General features: G+C 32.9%; 1 protein-coding gene across 5 annotated transcripts in view; it reads left to right on the plus strand.

Moving 5' to 3' along the window:
• Syt1 (Synaptotagmin 1) overlaps positions 1-22,267 on the plus strand; it is a 159,871-nt gene that overhangs the window by 114,727 nt on the left and 22,877 nt on the right. For 2 of the 5 annotated variants that reach the window (XM_073964581.1, XM_073964583.1), the window contains exons 7-8: positions 8,473-8,587; positions 14,105-14,238. In XM_073964581.1, the coding sequence (XP_073820682.1) occupies positions 8,473-8,587; positions 14,105-14,238 (249 nt within the window). The remainder of the gene's footprint in view (positions 1-8,472; positions 8,588-14,104; positions 14,239-22,267) is intronic. The other 3 variants (XM_073964585.1, XM_073964584.1, XM_073964582.1) reach the window with 2 other exon arrangements.

Here is a 22,267-nt window from a genome sequence, read left to right on the forward strand (position 1 = left end):
TTAGAATGACTGATCGATGCCATACACCACTATAACTCGGAACTAAGTATATTTCGTGAGAAAAAATATGACACGAATAATACATAGAGAGAGGGGCGCATGTGTCTCCTCGATTAAAAAAATCAGTTCTAAGAAAACCGCCAAAAATATATTTAACTTAAAAAATGAAATAAAACAAGTAAAAAATTATCTGTCGGTTTTGCCGACAGAGATATTCCCTCAGCTTGTAACTTAAAAAATAAATCAATATGGGCAATTCTTCCGAAAATAAGCTTTTACCTATGGGGTTAAAAATATAATAATTCTGAATCAATATTATTAATATACATACATACACATGTTCCCACAACATCCCCGAAGGGACAAGGGAGACTTCTCTCATATCAATGAGTGCACGCCGATTCATATTGCCGAGCCCGAACGGCGTGTCTTACGACACCACTTTTTTAGAGAAGTTTTTCATGGCTTATATACTCAGGAAATGTCGCCAGCATCACTGAGGGGGAATTTTGCCACCGTTGAAAATCTGATGTTGCTTGGCCTGGGATTCGAACCGCAGACCTTCTGAGTGCAAGGCGGACGTGCTAACCATTGCACCACGGCGGCCCCCATTAATTAATATTTTATTAATATTTTACTCTGCATAATATGTTTTCCAAAGATTTCCTATTTTCGTGAATTTTTATAGACATCGAGAATTCATGACATCCCAGATTGTTCCTGACATCCCAGTTTTTCAAAATTCGGCCGTCGTAATTTTTTGTCCAAACTTAGTTTAAGTTCGAAGATAAGTACCTTCCACACAAAATTTCGGATAAGTTCATTTTACGACATGCTACCGAATCACTTGGATTTTTTTTTTTTTGAAACTTTTTTTTTAAACTTGCATTCGCTGCCTAAATAACGACGGTAAATGTGTTAGAGGGGCAAGTCCATACTTTTTGAGAAAACAGCCCGAAAGGTGTAAAAAGAGATTTGGTCCAAAATTTGTCCAAACTTCGTTTCAGTTCAAAGATGGGCAATACCGGAACACCTTCCGGTACATCCCCCAAATATTAAAAAAAAGTCTCTAAATGTATACACGATATCTCTTGAACGGAACAACCAATTTGGTCCAAACTTTAATAATAATTATTCCACAAACATCCCAGGCGGGACAAGGGAGACTTCTCTCCCAAATTTTGGATCTCCTCATACTTTGTCTAAATTTAGTACCAAAAGTTCAACATTTGTGTATAAGTGAAGTTTAGGGTCTGTTCGAAGATCCTTTGGAAATGTATACCGATTATGTTCGTTGTGGTCCTGTTTAAGGCGATATTACGTTTTCTGTGGTCAAGTCCATGCTTCCTGACATACTGGGCCAAAATTTATACGATGACCCACTGAAATGGGGAGCGATATCTAGCGAAAAGATATGACTCCCAAAATAAGAACCACTTCCATAATAAACCAAGTCGGTCCCTTACTTTAAATACCTCATCCGCAACACTTTTGAACTTTAATCCTAATTTACATTTTGTTGGCAAGCTCAAATGTCCAAAAAGGACCACCAAATTTTTAAAAGACATTAGATCTGTCCGTAGATGAATGTTTAAATTCTCATAGGCTGAGGGTATATCTCTGTCCGCAAAGCCGACTTATACTTTGTACTTGTTATTTTTTTTTTTAGAATTTTGTGAACTTTTTCTTCGTGAAATATGAACCAACAAATATTTTTTTTATTTTGGGGCCTTTATCTTGACAATTGTGGATGTTCCAAATAAATATTGATCTTTGTCAATACATATTATGAGCATATTCCCTGTCCATAGAGAACTCAAAAAGCCGAATTACAGATAAAACGATTAAAAAATTGTCCAATAGGGCTACACCACCATAAAATATTTCAATGTATTACTAATTCGGTCGGAAAACGTGACTAAAAAATATTCAAATGTCATTGATTCCTGAGTGATGTAGGAGATGTAAGATACCAAAGAACGCGTTTAACATACCAAAGCCCTGGACGTATCTAGGGACCCTCTCTCGTCTCAAGAGAGCACTGACCTCGCTGTGGTGTCACCTGGAAAAATTCGAGTCGATTCGCCTTTACAAAAATATTCTACTATGTAATAACAAAGAAAAACAACCCTCGCAAACGATTTAACTACCATAAACTGCACCTGGACTGTTGGGACTCTTTACGGAGAAGGTGCAGTATACACACTGACAGATGCACTTGCAAAGTAAAAGGCGGAAAATACGATGATACATTGGGAAAGGCGACACAACAACAACTAATGGTGACGCAAACAACTAATGGTGACAAAAATATAGGAACGATTAGAAAAAAACTAATGATCGATGTTAAGCGATGTTTATGCCAAAATTGTAAAAGAGTAATATGTTTGGAAATTTAGTCTCCACAATGAAACATCTCACAAAGAAACGAAACTGACGACATGACAGCGCCAAAAACATGGTAGTTAGCAGCTGCAGCAATTGGGCTTAATCAAATAACTCCTCGTTCCGAAAACATATCAGCCCATGTAGCCGCCAAAGAACCAATGGTATGACCTGGAGTATCGTGCAGCTACCGAAGAGAAAATGCGGCATATAGGGCTACTCTACAAGCAGTAACAGCGCATAGCTCAAGAGAGAAGTATCGGGAGAAAAGGAAAGGGGGAGAAACGTCTTTTCCACAAGAAAAGGAGAGAAATTGAAAGGCAGGAGTGTGAAAAAATCGATAGGTATAGGAATCAGAATGAAGTGCGAAAATTATACCAAGGAGTGAAACATCAAACTGATGACTTTGGTACAGGCACATCCTCTACCAAGGAAATTTGGTAATTGGATATGGATATATAGAGATATGGAAAGAGTATTTTTCCAAACTTTTGGTGTTCAATACTAGCGAAGACGACGAAGATACCACATATCCAAACCCAGAAGATGGTGCTGAATGCATACCGCCCGGCCAATATGAGGTAAGGACAGCAATAAACCTGCTGAAGAATAATAAAGCAGCAGGAGCCGATGGCTTATCAGCCGAGCCGTTCAAAACACACACTGATAAGGTGTATGCATCACCTAGTTAGCACCATCTGGCAGGAAGAACGCGTACCCGGCGATTGGAACCTCACCATTCTGTGTCCCGTCCACAAGAAAGGAGATAAGACTGTATGCTCTGAATACAAGGGTATAAGTCATCTCCATATTGCCTACTAGATATTGTCAGATATATTATGCGAACGACTGAAGCCTATAGTGAACGCAAGAATTGGACCATACCAATGTGGCTTTAGACCTGGCAAGTCAACAATTTAGTAGATATATACTCTGCGGCAAATTCTGGAGAAGAACCATGAGACACATAACACCTTTTTGTCGATTGTAAAGCAGCCTTTGGCAGTCCCCTACGCTCATAGGTTTCCCAAGCCATGTCTGAATTTGGTATCACCTCCCCGCAAAGCTCATTCGGCTTTGTAAGATGACATTAACTGATACCCTGTTCTCAGTTAAAATAGAAAAGAACCTCTGAGAAGAGTTTAGTACCAAGAGAGGTTTCAGACAAGGAGACTGCCTTTCGTGTGATCTATTTAACATGCTGCTGGAAAAGGTTACACGAGATGCAAACTTCAAAAGAAATGACACAATTTACACCAATAGACACATGCTACTAACTTATGCTGACGATACAGACATCATGGGTCGGAAATAAGTGATGCCTTTAAGAAGGTCAAAGGAGAATCTGCTAAAGTGGGTCTGGTGGTAAACGGCGACAAAACCAAGTTAATGATGTCGACGCGCAATGCGGTTGGTTCCTATAGACTTCGTCTCCCTCTGCACCGTAATAATCACAACATCAGTTGTGAAATAAGAAGAAGAATAGTACCGGCTAAGAGATGTTACTTTGGCTTAAGTAAGCAGTTTAAAAACAAAGCCACATCTCGTCAAACAAAAATTTCGCTTTACAAAACACGGATACTACCCGTGCTAATGTATGGTTCCGAAGCCAGGGTACTTGCGCAAGCAGTACTTTGTGTATTTAAGAGAAAAAAAATTTTCAAAAGATCTACGGGCCAATCTGCGTTGACGGATAGGTACCCGCAGGAATCTAAATAGTCTAATGTTATGTTATTATGTTTGGTACATGACCATTTTTGGGTTTCTCAGGTAGAATGGGCTTTCCCAAGCAAGACAGCATTATTATAATCTAGATATGCCATATGTGGGGTCAAAAAAAAAAAATAAAAAAAAAACAAGTAAAAGACCGCTATAGTCGGACGGGGCCGACCATGTGATACCCTACACCACTAACCCTGGGTACTAGTTGTTCACGAAATTTATTTTATATGACTGCGACATATATTACATAAGTTTACATACATGAGCACAATTGGTCGTAATTATTGTCCAATGGTAACAATTGTTTAAATCGGATTGATTTTCATATTTTGGAGCAATATCAAAATCTTTGTAGGATTCGTTTACCTGGCTCAGCAATGAATTGGTAAACATTTCTCATGGATTGGGCAATAAATTTGGCCTTTAGAGCAATATCGTGTAAATTTACCATTTATGCTCAAACTTTGGCAATCTGAAAATCCAATAAAACTAAGCATTCCGACATCTATTTTTTAAAACCACCCTAATGATAACAAACCAGCGTCATTACTGGAAACGTTAGATTGTACTTTCCTTATTTTACAATGAACAGACGGATTGCTTCTTAAAAATTAAATTTGTATTAAGATGAAAAGACCTTTATAATAGTTTTCGGTAATTTTTACGGAACCGACAATACAAAAACGACCAATATTTCGTGGTATTATGTTACTAGATTCACTTTGGCATTTTTGTTGAGATGTGTGTTTTACTTACTATTTGTAGGTAAGTCAAGCTTCATCTCATATTTGTTGTTTTCGAATTTAAAAACAACAAGTTTAAAGTGGGATGTAGTTAAAATTGATTACTTTAGGGGATGGCAGAGAAGACTAGTTTCGTCCAACGCCACTTGGCGTTCTTTATATTGAAGCAATGAACTCTTCCCCAATTTTATGCCGACTAGAGCTTAGGTATTATATTACTTTTGCCCAAAAACGGGGCACAAAAACTTCAAGACCCTGTGTATCATTGTAATTTACCTCAATTTAAAAACTGGGAATTTCTCTATCATGACTTAAAAAAATTGTCTAATATGATTGCGACATTTTGTAGCATGCAAGGTAAATGTATTTTCTTATAAACAAACCAAAACAATAACCGAACCCACTTAAATCCTAGACAGTAGTTCCGTTATTTAACCGCTACATTGATGTAATTTCCATCAATGGAGAGATCAAGGATTGGTTTTCACGTTTCGTATTCGTAATTTTCCAAAATGTTTCCCCCAGAAATTAAAAAAATGTCCAAAAATTTAATTAGGATATTAGGGTGCCACCGTGGTGCAATGGTATGCACACCCGCCTTGCACACATAAGGTCGTGGGTTCGATTCCCAGGCCAGGCAACATCAAAACACTTTTCAACTGTGGCAAAATACCCCACAGTAATGTTGGCGACATTTCCTGAGTATTTCAGCCATGTAAAACTTCTCTACAAAAGTGGTGTCTTAGACACGCCGTTCGGACTCGGCGATAAACTGTAGGTCCCATATCATTGAGCTAATAAGAATCGGGGTGCACTCATTGATATGAGAAAAGTGTCCCTTGTCCCTTATGGGATGTTTGTGGAACAATTATTTATATATATTTTTCCCACAAAAGTTATGGTCAATTTCAACCCTATCTGATCATTATCCAAAATTACTGGCATCTTCCTTGACTTAAGCTCTTACCTTGTGCAAATTTTGTCAGTTTTGAACTATAACTGCGATCTCTAGTGTGATTATGGTTCAGCGTTGCCGACAGTATTTGATCAGAAATCGTCAAAAAAAATCGTCAAATCGTCAACAATATTTGAAAAATCGTCAAAAAATCGTCAACATGGTCCAAAACTCGGTTTGGTTACCGTTTAATGCGATTTTCGCTGGCATTTTTGGGAATGAGACTGACTACATAAGATATACAATCCACAGCAATAAATTCTAACCCAATATCACTTAAATACTGCTATAAAAACAGCTTTCAAAAGATGATAGTTTCCCTATGGTTATCGAGTTTGAAGCAATGCAGTATGGTAAAGCTGGGTACACATTGTCATTTTAAATTAGCTCTAATATCGCTTGCTTGACAGTGTGACTGTCCATATTTGTCCGTACACGTACATTTTGGTTGTTGGGCAGTCGAAAATCGAAAAAAATTTTCATTCCAAACTGGCTGACAGCTTAAAGAGGCATTTGTAGGAAGTTAATAAAGCTGGACTCATATTTTTTTATAACAAAATATATATAAGTAATATTTTATCTCGAAAACTTTTTAAGGAAGATTTTCATCTATTACCAAAACTAAACGAAAATGTTCAGCTCATGTAATTTGAAAGTGGGGCAAAAACTAGGAAATACCTGTGCCTAGATGTGGCAGATATGTGCCTAAATATAGCCAATCCGTCTGGAAATTGCTATAAAACATTAAAAAGCTCAAAAATCGAGTTTGGAACATTGCTTTCTTTAAAATCTTTCGTGAAACTTTGGTCAAAATGTAGTTATCGTCTTTTATTTCATGCATTTCTGGCTTAGGTGAAAAATCGTCATTTTGGACCACAAAATCGTCAAATCGTCATTTTTCAATTTTGGGCCAAAAAATCGTCAAAATGACGATAAATCAGCAAATTCGGCAACACTGTTATGGTTACATTATACACAATTAAAACCGTGGAGTCCCTGCATATACTAGGCTATAACTCTGTTATCTGACCACGTATATCAGCATAATTGACACCAATGGAATGGTTAAAATTTCGTCTTTCGAATATGACTTTCGGGGGCGAAATGTATCTTCCCGGAATGAAGCAATGATATGTATATAAACATTTTACCAATTTTCACACAAAAGTTTCTGTCCATTTAACCCGCTAAATGTTATCTGATCATCATGTTAAATTGTAAGCTTCATTCTTATTGTAAATCCAAACTTTACTTAAAATTTCGCGCAGATCGGACTATTATTGTGTCCTACACAGCTGTTACAAATTCGGATAAAAAGTTTGTTTTTGGTCCATTTCATCTCCATTTTGGTCCATTTGCGATCATCACCCAAAACAATAGGGGTCTATTCTTTTCTAAACCCGACCTCCATACAAAATTTGGTGGTGATTGGTCCATAATTGCGGCCTGTAGCATGATTACAATTTTTAATGGACGGACGGACACACATCTTAAAATCGCTTTATTTCGTCGAGATATGAATTTTGGTATACCACATATGGAGTCTACGACGAATATTTCGCGGGGTTACATGAATTTTTCGAAAAACAAACCCTTTCCTCATATTGCTATTATATTTTGAGCGTATCTAGGGTGTCCACACGTCTGATGGGATAAGAAGAAAATACAATTGCTCCCATTATAAAAAATTGGTTTGAAAGTTAGATTTTTGTGTGTTTATAGTGGTGTATTGGTGTACTTATGTAATATTTTATTGTTTTGCATAAAATATTTATTATTCTTTATATTTGGTAAATTGTGTTGTTTGTGTTCAACTTAAAAAAAAAACAATAACTAATTAATTTATTTTGCGAGTTTCAACATCGTACTGTAATAGTAACCTACTTATATAGTTTATATGTTATTATTGTTTTCTTGACAAACCCAAAAATGCAACAGCTAACATTTAGGATGTTGTTGATTAATAAAATATTGATACTAAATCTGTTTGGTTTAAACGTTGGCTCTCACTCTCACTAAAAAGAACGTAATTCAAGTTTGTGTCATAAGTCTTTTGTTTTACTCATATGGTACATTCTTAAGGCTCTTAAAAAGCGAAGTTTCAATCATATGTGTGTGTACAACAACAACAGTACCATGTGGGGAATATAGTTCTGACAACAAAAATATTCTAATATTTTACATTTCAGAAGTAAAATATATTTTTAAATATGTATTGTGCAGTTTGAAAATTCATATAAAAAATTGTCCTAAGCCTTATTAATGTTCAGCAAACAGATTTGGTATCAATGCCATTAAAAAACTACGCTTTAATGCTATACGAAAAAAAACTATTGAACTACTATCGACGCATATAAACCCTTGACATATATTCACTTTGTACGCAAAATACCAAAAACAACAATAAATTACAATAAATGTTTAAAATGACAATCACGAAGTACCAAATAAAGCAATAAAACAACAACAAACGAGCCTTGTGTAGTAAAAATAAACTAAAATACAATAACTTGTATATGTCTATGTTTTTTATTTTTTGTTTTATGTTTACACAAAAACAACAAGAAAAGATAAATAGCTATATCACAGATCAATAATACTAATGCTATTTTGAATTTCTCTTTTTTCTCTTCCCACTTCAAAATGTAATCTTCGAAAAAAATATAGGAAAAGCTTGGTGACATTTGCTTCTCACTGCGTTATGTACCGACGGCTGGCAAGCTAACTGTTGTCATTTTGGAAGCTAAGAATCTCAAGAAAATGGACGTCGGTGGATTGTCTGGTAATACTATTTTGGAAGCCAATTTATTTGTATATTCATATGTGTTTTATGGCTTAACGATTTTTATTTTGCAAAATGTTTTGTATGTGTGTGCGTGTATGTTTTGTAGTTTTATGTGTGCGTTCAAAATCAATATAATATCAAAATATATTATATTAAATTTATTTATTACATATTCGTATATAAATTTCGTAAAATTTTTTGAATATTATAAAATGTATTTTTTAGAAGCAGACACTGTGATGGATTTTTTGTTGCTTTAAATAAAAAATAGTTAAAGTAAATTTATAAAAAATAAAATATCCACGGAAAGCACGTGCTACTTAAAACCCCTATACTAATGTATAAATCGGTTTTACCGACGGAAATATGTTTATGATAAGGCTGTGAAAATAAAATAAAAGAAGAAAAACCGCACCACGAGTGTACCCCTAGGAGTAAATCTAATCATCCCACATGCAGAAAAGGTATATTGATGAAGCAAATATATTTTGCAAAATGTGGTTTTGCAAAGAGGTAAAATATATATTGTTGAAACAACCATATATATTGTGTCATACACCATATTGATACAAAAATATGGTTGCTACAACAATGTAAATATTTACATTTTTACAATACACTATTTTGCATTCAGAATAAACTTGCTTCAACAATATTTCTTCCCAGCGTAATTCCCTAATATGACTCTTAAAATGAGATCTTAATTGAGCATGGCGCGCTATTTTAGGTCCAAAGTTTTTAGGCCCACGACTATAGACTTCCTCAAGAAAAAATTAAACCCTTATTAGAAGGACCCTACATAAAAACTATTACACTCGTATTCCCGTTCTAATTGCTGGCTTTCGGGCCCTTATGTCGGGAACAAAATTATATCGGTATAGTCTGGACCACAAGGACTAACTGCTATAAATTTTCAAAACTATCTGTGAAGTGACAACAGAAGGTGCAACAGAGTTTATTTATTCCAAAATCAAGGAAGAAGCGTGTCAGTCGTATTTGTCGGCACAAAACCTAAACGACGTAGCCAATGTACAAAATATGGGAGTAAAATAAAAAAATTACCATTTGGGTGGGTGGGCGGCTCGTCGTTGTAACACCCCAAGTGCTCCCGGCTAGGGACTTGAGGACCTTGCTCCTACATCGTCACAGTTAGCTGTGGCAAGCGAGGACGACGTGACGTTTCGAGTGTGACCAATAGAATCTTAGTGTAGTTAATGGCTGGCTTTAGTTGCGGGACTACCCTAACTATATACCAGACTTCCCGTTGCCTCCATTATGTACCTTCAGGGTCTAATGCTCTGCATAATTTTGAGTTCCTAGCAAATTGCCTATTAAAAATAACTTGAGCCCCTCTTCGAATCAGTCAAGGTACCATCGCCCAACGTGACTGAGGCGCGATGTTCCGTCTTTCCATCCAGTTTGGGGTTACTAAGGTTGGCTCGACGAAGCTCATCACGCTCATTCGCTAGTCCCGCCACCTCTGTTGTGGCATTTGGTCTCGCTTCGGACATTGAGATAGTTCTACCCGAACATCAGAAGGGTTGAGTAATTTTCTAAATGCGGGCCAATTAGATTTCCCATGAATAATGGGAAAGTGTGACGTTCAGAGATCATGAATTAGGCCGGTTTCTTTATGGATGCGATTATATTAAGATGTTCCAACCCATAAAATGTTAAGGGGTGCCAGGTCATACCTGATGACACGGTAACCATCGCTGGCGAACTGTGGCCCTATCCCCTAATTCCGGTAGGGGCGTCGTCATTTGCTCTGCAAAAACTAGAGCTATCAATTACCTCAGCCATCACTATTACCCTCTGGTCAGTACCTAAGGCCGAATGCCACAACTTGCGATGAGCATTAAGACTCGCCGGTTATGACCTTACTAAAAACATTAAATTCGGCCAGGCCACCATAAAATATTCTGAGCTAAAATGAAACAGGAAACTAATTATCCTGTTAGGTGCAAAAAATGTTCGACCATGGATATCCAAAATGTCTAAATTAGGTCAAACAAGTAAGAAAGTGTCAGTCGGCTTTGCCGACAGATATATACCCTCAGCCAATGTGAAGCGAAACTTTCACCTCCGGACAGCTCGAATGTATTTAAGGTATCTTCTGAATTTTGTGGCCCTTTTTGGACAATTTAACTAGCCGACAGAAATGTGGATTAGGAATTAACTGCACTAAGACACAAATGTTGAACTTTTGTGGGGGAGGTACCCTTAGAGAGGACCGATATGGTCCATTTTAGAAGTTAAACTAAATTTTGATAAAATATTAGGAGATCCAAAGTTTGTACCAAATTGTGCGCAAAATTTTTCCGAACATTTTGAAGTTTTGTGGGGGAGGTACCTGAAGGAGTGGACCGATATAGCCCATCTTCGAATTTTAACTATGTTAAAATATTACGAAGGCCAACTTTTGGACCAAATCGACAGATCCGTTCGAGATGCCATGCCCACAAATTTTCCGAACATTTTCGAAATTTTGTGGGGGAGGTACCTGAAGGAGTAGACCGATATGGCCCATCTTCGAACTTAAACTAAGTTTGAAAAATATTACGATAGACAAATTTTGCACCAAATCGGCTCATCCGTTTGAGAGTTATTGTGCACATCAGCCAGCCAGACAGACAGACGGACGGACATTACTCAATCGACTCCAAATTGTCTAAAACACATTTCGTCCAAACATATTTGGGGTCTAAAACCATTATTTCGATGAGGCACATTTTGCCCGTATGAAAGTGTATATACCCTTTCTAGCCTTAAGGCTGAGGGTATAAAAATAACTTGCGCCCCTCTTCGGATCAGTCAAGGTGACTGAGGCTCGATGTTCCTTCTTTCCATCCTCTTGTTCCGCTTGTGCTTATCGACCAATCTGCTAACTTCCAGTTTCAGCTCCCCGACTTTGGGGTCACTAGAGTTAGCTCGACGAAGCTCATCACGCTCATTCGCTAGTCCCGCCACCTCTGTTGTCACATTTGGTCTCGCTTCGGGCTTTGTGATAGTCCTACCCGAACATCAGAAGGGTTGACCAATTTTCTGAAAGTAGGGCAATTAGATTTCCCATGAATGATGGGACAGTGTGATCATGGTTACCACCGAACTGTGGCACTATCCGCTAATTCTGGCAGGAGCGTCCTCATTGGCCCTGCAAAACAATAGAGCTATCAATCAGATCAGCCATCACTATCACCCTCTTGTTATTACCTAGAACCGATGGCCACGACTCATGATGAGCATTAAGATCAGCCGGTTATGACCTTCCAAATGTGGACTAAAATTGGACTTATAACCTAGAGCACAGCTATTAATCGACGGGATATATACGTTAGCAAGTATACCCTAAAAATTCCAGTTAGGTGTGGGTCATTAGAGCCTGGCTCGACCGAGATAGGTCTATATTGAACAGACTGTTGCAACGAGAAATCTAGTCCTCCACAACCAATTCAGGTGCGATCCTTCCTTAGTACGTTGTAACCATTACTACTGTCTATGCTTTGTAGTTGTTTGACCTTGTTTTCCGGCACTCTTCCGAATCATAAGACTATCCCCTATCCTACATCCGGGTCAATCGCAAAAATAATGTTTTTTCAGGGATTGGAACTTCTCCGAGTCTGCGGAGGAGTCCCACATGTAGCAACATATTCTCTACCGTAGCCCCTCACATGGACGAGTCCAGAGCAGCTCCTGAGATGCATCCACTCCCGACAGCTATTGCATCTCACCGAGTTTTGTGTGTGGTGGATGGAGATATGACAAACATACCCTGATCGTGGGCCTCCTCCGTCCCACGACGGACCAAAATAATACGGAGCAGGCTTTCAGGGCTATGTTGCTCCCAACACAGAAAAATTATACTAATATAAACATATGTACCCTGAGGGAGGAGCCGCTGACCGGAACGCTGATTTAGTGTGGACTAGATCAATCTGCTGTTGCAGAACCTGCCATCGCTCGGCTACGCCGCTGCTCAGCCTTTGATAACAAAAAATAAAGGGTTTTTAGATTAAATATTCCATAAGAAGCAATTCTCCAATTAAAGAATCAGTGCACATCACGATTTTTTACACTCCCGTTTTTTTCGGTTCTCTTTTCTCTCCTTTTCTTTCCTTTAGGGTATCCATATGAACCTCATTCTTACTTTAGTTTCAGTTTTCTTAAGAAATATAATATTCCGTCTATAGTCTTTTTATTTATATAAAATTTTTTATTTAATTATAAACAAATATATATTTATCCATAAATATAAATATTTAAACTGCAATATATTATGAAAATAAAATACCAAATTCATCACAATGTCTGCTTCAACAGAAAAAAATATATATTTATTACTATTATTATTTTCATTTTTTTCCTAATAATTTAGTAGTTCTTTTTTCTAAAAATTCAATTTTTGCTCAATTTTTCTCTAAATAACAAAAGAAAACAAAAAAACTAATTTTAAGCTTTCTATTGCTAATAATGATTATCAAAAAATCATGACAATATCAAAGAAACCAAAAACGAAAAGCTTTCATTTTATTTACATAACTTTTTTAACAAATTTTTTCAAAGCCTAAGAATTTTGTCCTTGTCTGTATATTAATTATTATTATCAAGCATAAACTACTTTTTTCTTATCATTATTAATAATCGTAATGGTATTTTTTGATGGCAACTTCAAAGTAAAGATGAAAAACTTAACCAATAACCGCAACTCAATAAAGGGGAATTTAAAAACCTTAAAGAAAAGTTTTTAATTTCCTGGCTTTTGTATGCTTAAATATATACTTTAATTCATTTGCCTAACTACCACCCCCTAACTGACCCCCGCCCCCTTCTTACACCCCCTAGTTTCGTATGTAGGTGTTGCCTTGTTATTAAAATGTTTTTTAGCTTTGTTTATGTTTTGCATAAAACCACAACAACAAGTTGCCTCAAAAAATATCCCGCTGTTCTCACAACTGAGAATAACAAAATAAGATCTTCTAGGCTTTTACAAACAAACAATTTGAGAGAAAATAACTGAAAAAGAAAAGAAAATACCTTGCCATTTTGGTACATTTTTATGTTTTGGCCTCAACCAAAACTAAATAATTGGACATTTTTGTGTTTCATTTTTTAACATTATTGTTAAATTGATTTCAGTTTTTTTATTGATGTTCTACTCCTTTGTTTATTTATTATTAATTAATTTGAATTTGAGATTTGTTTATTAATTCTATAACTCTATATAACCAAATATATAACAATTTGTGTTTCAATTTATATATTTTGTGTTGGTTGAAATTTTTGAAAAAAATTAAATTAATTATCAAAAAAATATAATCCATAAAAATAATAGTAAACGATATTGCCTTAAATGTATAACTGATGATTTCGAACAATTAAATTATGTGTTCTTTGGCCAAACTAAGCAAAAAACCAAACCAAAAAAATCTAAGCAAAAAAAAAACTTTGCAAAAATATGGAATATTTTATTATTTTCTCTTTCTTTCTTTATTTATTTCTGTTTTTCTTTTATAGATCCATATGTGAAAATTGCCATTATGCAAAATGGAAAACGTTTGAAAAAGAAGAAGACAAGTATCAAAAAATGCACCCTCAACCCCTATTATAATGAGTCGTTCTCATTTGAAGTACCATTTGAACAAATACAAGTATGCGAGAATGTATTATACTATCCTATAATAACAAAAAAACAAACAAAAAAGAACAACAACCAATTAAAAATTAAAAACCACCACCACCCAATTACCCCCCACCTACCAATGAAACCAAGAAAAAAAGAAAGAAAATATATAAAAAAAGACTACTACTACTCCCCTGTCCCCACTACAGGCCTATGTTCAATATACATATCTAAAGCTCTGTCTGTCTCACTTTCAATTGTCTCACGATCTGTCTCTTTCTATATATATGAATATACTACTTCTACCTTTGATATTCAATGGAATGTTATTTGTAACTTTTTTATTGTGAATTGAAATGTTCAATTGTTTCTATTCCACCCCGCCCCCCTCAGCCCCTTAAAATAAACAAAACAACAACCAAACACACACAGTGTTCATATCTGATGTTAATTTCCACTAATCAGAAAACACTAGACAATTTTTTCAATGATTCCCATCAATAGGTACGGACTGACCATGAAATTAGACAATACAAACATTTTCCTTGAATGAAAAAAAACAACAAAATAATCCTTCAGACACAACAAAGCAAATAACCAATAATTAGTAACAAATTGATGTTTGATGTTTAAATGTTGTGCTTTACAATAACAAATCAATGGTTTATTATTTGTTAAATATTTTTTTGTTAATTTTTAGTTTTTGTGATACAATTTTACAAAGGCATATGACAGAGTATGTAAAATAATACGTACACGAGATATACCGTTAGTAGATTCCGTAGTAATTATATTCAAAATTACATGGAAATTTACATTTTACTAATGAAGTTTGTGTCTTAAGTCTTTTGTTTTTTGCATTAATCAAACAACTGAATTATAAAACAATAAAAAAATTATATATAAAATACAAAAATAAACTGAAATAAATAAACAAATAAATAAATAAACAAAAAAAGAAATAAATAAATAAGTAAGTAAATAAGTAAATAAATAAATAAATAAATAAATAAATAAATAAATAAATAAATAAATAAATAAATAAATAAATAAATAAATAAATAAATAAATAAATAAATAAATAAATAAATAAATAAATAAATAAATAAATAAATAAATAAATAAATAAATAAATAAATAAATAAATAAATAAATAAATAAATAAATAAATAAATAAATAAATAAATAAATAAATAAATAAATAAATAAATAAATAAATAAATAAATAAATAAATAAATAAATAAATAAATAAATAAATAAATAAATAAATAAATAAATAAATAAATAAATAAATAAATAAATAAATAAATAAATAAATAAATAAATAAATAAATAAATAAATAAATAAATAAATAAATAAATAAATAAATAAATAAATAAATAAATAAATAAATAAATAAATAAATAAATAAATAAATAAATAAATAAATAAATAAATAAATAAATAAATAAATAAATAAATAAATAAATAAATAAATAAATAAATAAATAAATAAATAAATAAATAAATAAATAAATAAATAAATAAATAAATAAATAAATAAATAAATAAATAAATAAATAAATAAATAAATAAATAAATAAATAAATAAATAAATAAATAAATAAATAAATAAATAAATAAATAAATAAATAAATAAATAAATAAATAAATAAATAAATAAATAAATAAATAAATAAATAAATAAATAAATAAATAAATAAATAAATATTTAAATAAATAAATAAATAAATAAATAAGTAAGTAAGTAAGTAAATAAATAAATAAATAAATAAATAAATAAATAAATAAATAAATAAATAAATAAATAAATAAATAAATAAATAAATAAATAAATAAATAAATAAATAAATAAATAAATAAATAAATAAATAAATAAATAAATAAATAAATAAATAAATAAATAAATAAATAAATAAATAAATAAATAAATAAATAAATAAATAAATAAATAAATAAATAAATAAATAAATAAATAAATAAATAAATAAATAAATAAATAAATAAATAAATAAATAAATAAATAAATAAATATTTAAATAAATAAATAAGTAAATAAATAAATAAATAAGTAAATAAATAAATAAATAAGTAAGTAAATAAATAAATAAATAAATAAATAAATAAATAAATAAATAAATAAATAAATAAATAAATAAATAAATAAATAAATAAATAAATAAATAAATAAATAAATAAATAAATAAATAAATAAATAAATAAATAAATAAATAAATAAATAAATAAATAAATAAATAAATAAATAAATAAATAAATAAATAAATAAATAAATAAATAAATAAATAAATAAATAAATAAATAAATAAATAAATAAATAAATAAATAAATAAATAAATAAATAAATAAATAAATAAATAAATAAATAAATAAATAAATAAATAAATAAATAAATAAATAAATAAATAAATAAATAAATAAATAAATAAATAAATATTTAAATAAATAAATAAGTAAGTAAGTAAATAAATAAATAAATAAATAAATAAATAAATAAATAAATAAATAAATAAATAAATAAATAAATAAATAAATAAATAAATAAATAAATAAATAAATAAATAAATAAATAAATAAATAAATAAATAAATAAATAAATAAATAAATAAATAAATAAATAAATAAATAAATAAATAAATAAATAAATAAATAAATAAATAAATAAATAAATAAATAAATAAATAAATAAATAAATAAATAAATAAATAAATAAATAAATAAATAAATAAATAAATAAATAAATAAATAAATAAAACCAATAAGTAAATAAAATTAAATAAAATAAAGAAAAAATATAAAACAAAAAATTAAAAAAAAATTATAAAATGAAAGAGATGAATAAAATGAAACAAATAACTAAATAACAAATAACTTAAATAAAATTAACTAAAATAAATTCCATGAATGAAACACAACAATAAATAGCAAAAAAATAAAATATCATGACATAACATAAACTAAATAAAAAGTAAATATAATAAATAAAAAATAATAGGAACAATTTAATAAAATAATATAACAATTACAAAATAACTTAAATAAAAATAAAGTAAATAAAAAATATAAAATTAAAATAAAAAGATGAACAAAATAAAAAAATCTGTTTTATTTTACATGTTTTTTATCTGGTTCATAAGTAAAATAAAATAAAACAAATAACTAAATAAAATTAATTCAAATATATAAAATATTAAAAAAATAAAATAAAAAATTAACAATATAAGAAATAAAATAGATGAATAAAATAAAACAAATAAGTAAATAAAATTAACTAAAATAAATAAAATTAATGAAACATATAATAATAAATATAATAATAAATAAATAATATATAAATATATTAAATTCGATTAATTAAATTAAATAAATAACAAAATAAAAAGCATAAAATAATTAAAAAGTAAAATAATACAATAAATAACAAAAAAAATAAAAATCAAATATCATAACGTAGCATAAACAAAATTTAATTAAAATAAATAAAATATTAAAACTATAAAATCAAAATAAAAAAAATGAACAAAATAAGAATATATAAAATAAAATAAATGAACAACATGAATAAAATAAATCACTTAAATTTAAATAAAATAAGATAAAAAATAACAAATAGTAAAAAAATAAATTATATTCTATAAATTAAATAACATAAATTACATAAATAATCAAATTAAACGATAAAAATAAAACTAATAAAATGAAATTAATTTGTTAAATAAATTAAAAAATAAGATAAAAAATAAACAAATAAATAATAAAAATATAATAAAATAAACTAAATTATTAATTAAAATTCAAAAAAATCAATTAAATACATAAAACAAAATTGATGAAATATATGTAAATGGCAACCCTTCTAACAACATGTATGACGTTTGTTGTGTGAGCACTCAATTGGGGTGTTAATGTAAATAGTTGTGAAATAAATTTTATCAGTCTCTAAGTTTATCTCCTGGCGTGAAGTCATATTTTAGTTTCCTAATTATTATTCAATAAAAACTCTTTTTATAAAACGGAACAACACAAGTGTTTTTCTTCAGGTTATGAGCCCAGAAGCATAACTGCGTAAAAAGAAACGGAAAAGAAATTGTGAAATAATAATTAGAGGAAGAAACAATTCAAGATGAGTGCTCCCAATTTCCAAATAGACAAATTGGACGAAAACAACTATGATAGTTGGGTCATCCAAATGCGCAGCATTTTGATTCATTGTGGCCAGTGGAAAATTGTAAGTGGACAATGGAAGAAGGCCAAGGAGAATGAAGATAAATGGTTGCTGGATGATGAGAAGGCGTTAGCGTCCATTTTTCTGTGTGTGAAGCCAACACAGTTGGGGTACATAAGGAGTTGTACCACTTCACACGAAGCGTGGAAGAAATTGGAGGAGACATACAGACCTCGTGGGCCATTGCAAAAGGTGTCGCTGTATAAGCGTTTGGTTAATTTGAAAATGGCAGAAGGAGGCAGTATGGTGCAGCACATCAATGAGTTTGCCGAGATATATGAAAAGCTGAAAGAGGCCGGAATAGAGATGCAGGAGGAGCTGTTGGTCATAATGTTGTTGTCGAGTTTGCCAAGTGAGTATGAGAATTTCGTCATAGCAATGGAGACGCGGGACGATCTACCTTCTCTCTCAGTTGTAAAGCAAAAACTTCTCGAGGAGGGGAAGAGGAGAGAAGAGAAGGTGGTTGACTTGACAACCGAGCATGCATTCGCGGCAAAGGCAACAACAACCAAGAAAGAACAGAGACCAAGTAGCAACAACAAGAACAAAAAGAGTTTCAAGGGCAAATGTTTTGTGTGCGGAGTAACGGGCCATTTCGCCAGTAAGTGTGAGCAGCGAAAAACAGGTACGAAACCACAAGCACTGACGATGGTGGCAGCGACGGATTGTGCGCCGATGGGCAGAGACAAATGGTACGTCGACTCCGGGGCCACATCGCACATGTGTAACCAGCGGTCTATGTTCGCCACTTATCATGAACATGATGAAATTATCTCTTTGGCTGGCAACAAGCACATCACCGCAAAGGGAAAAGGCGACATAACACTGAAGCTGCCGGAATGCGACATTTTTCTTGAGAATGTTCTCTATTCACCCGAATTGCAAGCAAATTTCATTTCTGTGAGCAAAGCCGTCGACAGAGGATTGAGCGTCAATTTCAATTCAAATGGTGCGATAATAAAACGGCCAAATGGTGAGGTTGTCATGCGTGCAAAGAGAAAAGACAACATGTTCGAGGTATGCGAGAAGAAAAAACAGGGGTTGTTTTCGGCTACCAACAACAACAACAGCATCACATGGCACAACAGGTATGGTCATTTGAATTTTAACAGTTTGCATGAGTTGTCGCAAAAGAGCATGGTGAAGGGCATGCAGGTAGAAAGGGCTACTGATGTGCATTGCCGAACATGTATGATGAGTAAGATCCATACATTGCCATTTCCCACTGAGTCGAAGACGAGATCAAATGAGTTGTTAGAACTTGTGCACAGCGATGTGTGCGGGCCATTTAGGACAAGTTCGATAGCTGGATCCAGGTACTTCGTTACGTTCATTGACGACAAGTCGCGGCGAATATTTGTGTACTTCATGAAAAACAAGAGCGAGGTATTGGCGAAATTCAAATTGTTCAAGGCCATGGTTGAGCGTCAGACAGGTCGTAAAATAAAGGCGCTTCGAACCGACAATGGCAAGGAATATGTTAATGCCGAGTTCGACAAATATTTGCAAGGCGAGGGAATATGCAGGCAGCTGACTGTGCCATACACACCACAACAAAACGGCGTTGCAGAGCGGGCAAACCGAACAATTGTTGAGATGGCGAGATCTATGATGCTTCATGCCAATGTGCAGCAGCGGTTGTGGGCAGAGGCCGTGAATACGGCGGTCTATATTAGAAATAGATGCCCGACGAAACAACTGAAAAACGAGACACCATATTATGTTTGGTATGGTAGAGAGCCGAGTGTCAAACACTTTAGAACGTTTGGTTGTGTTGCTGTAGCACTTGACAAATCTGGCGGTAAGTCAAAGTTTGATGCTAAAGGGAGTCAGTGCATTATGATTGGGTATTCAACGACAGCAAAAGCATACAGGTTGTACGACATAAAGAAGAACAAGGTGTTTGAGCAGCGAGACGTTCTCTTCGACGAGCATAATTTTGGCAATGCTGACAACAACAAAGATGATCAGGAGGAGTCAAACAACGATTTATTTGTTTTTCCTTTTGTGGCTGAGGGGGAAACGCGTGAGGGTGCTGATGTAATTGAAGAAGATACCGGCGAACACGAAGAGAGTTTCGACACAGCAGACGAAAAAGAGGAAGACAATAACATCGCTGTTGATGCAGATGATGATGGCATCGATGATCATAATGATGTTGAGGTAGAGCAGCGTATTGGACGAGGAAGGCCGAAGATAATTAGAACGGGTAAGCCAGGTAGACCAACAAAACAATACAATAAAGTAAACAGCGCCATAGATGAACATTTACCACAAACGTTAGATGAAGCCCTGTCATGTGAAGAGAGTGGTAAATGGATAGAGGCAATGAGAGCAGAGTACAATGCTCTGCAGAAAAACAAAACATGGTCGTTGGTAAGTTTACCTGAGGGGAAAAGGGCAATACCGTGTCGATGGGTTTATGCCATAAAGAGAGACGTCAATGGAGAGATTGAACGGTACAAAGCGAGATTGGTTGCTAAGGGGTGTAATCAACGCTATGGCATAGATTTCAATGAGACATATTCTCCGGTAGTGCGGTATTCAACAATTCGAATTCTCTTGTCATTGGCAGTGAAAGAGAAAATGCATCTCCACCAGCTTGATGTAAGCACAGCATATTTGAATAGTAGCCTACATGACGAAATTTATATGCAGCAGCCTCCACATTTTGAGAATAAGAAGAATAAAGGTAAGGTGCTGCGGCTTCATAAGGCTATATATGGGTTAAAGCAAAGCGGAAAAGAGTGGAATGCCAAGCTCGATACAACTCTACGTCAACTTAATTTGGTGCCGTGTGCAAACGAGCCATGTTTGTACAAGGGAATGGAAGATGGCAAGTTGATTGTTGTTGCCGTGTATGTTGACGACATAATTGTAGGCTGCAAAGACAAATCCATCATAATGAAGTTAAAGTCGCAAATTGGAGAGCAATTTGATGTGAGCGACAAAGGAGAACTTCGGCACTTTTTGGGTATGGAAATTGAACGTAACGGCGAAACAGGTAGCATAAAATTGAGCCAAACACAGTACATAAGAGATGCACTAAAACAGTATGGCATGGAGAATTGTAAGTCTGTTTCTGTTCCGTTGGACGCTGGCTACCAGGTAGATTGCAAGGGTGAGTGTGAAAAGGTAGACACACAACAATACCAGTCGCTTATTGGTACGTTAATGTATTTGGCCATTTGTACGAGACCTGATATTTTGCATTCGGTAACAAAATTGGCGCAGCGTAATTCAGATCCTCATAAAGAGCACATGACGCAACTTAAGCATATTTTGAGATATTTGTCTGGGACAATAAATTTGAAATTGCATTATGAGAACAAAGGGGCAAAACTAGAAGGTTATGTGGATGCTGATTGGGGTGGTGACTCCATAAATAGAAAATCGTATACTGGCTACGTATTTCATCTCTATGGTTGTCCAGTGACTTGGCAGTCAAGAAAACAAACATCGGTGGCGCTCAGCAGTACTGAGGCTGAATATGTGGCGGCGTCAGAAGCGGCGAAGGAAGCTGTGTATTTAAAGCGTTTGCTGAAAGAGATTAATGCTTTGAGAGATGATACGGTAATCTTGCATATTGACAATCAAGGTGCCAAGAAACTTGCGGAGAATCCGGTGTATCATAAACGAAGCAAACACATCGACATACGATTTCACCATATTCGTGATTTGGTACACAGCAAAGATGTTGAACTGGTGTATTGTCCGACAGCTGATATGGTAGCCGATGTGATGACGAAGAACCTGCCGAGAATTAAGCATAATAATTTTGTTGAATTATTAAACTTAAAATAAATCTTATT

The sequence above is a fragment of the Musca autumnalis genome, unplaced genomic scaffold (genome assembly GCF_047663935.1).
Source record: "Musca autumnalis isolate F117 unplaced genomic scaffold, ASM4766393v1 scaffold_2, whole genome shotgun sequence".
Classification (NCBI taxonomy): Eukaryota; Metazoa; Arthropoda; class Insecta; order Diptera; family Muscidae; genus Musca; species Musca autumnalis.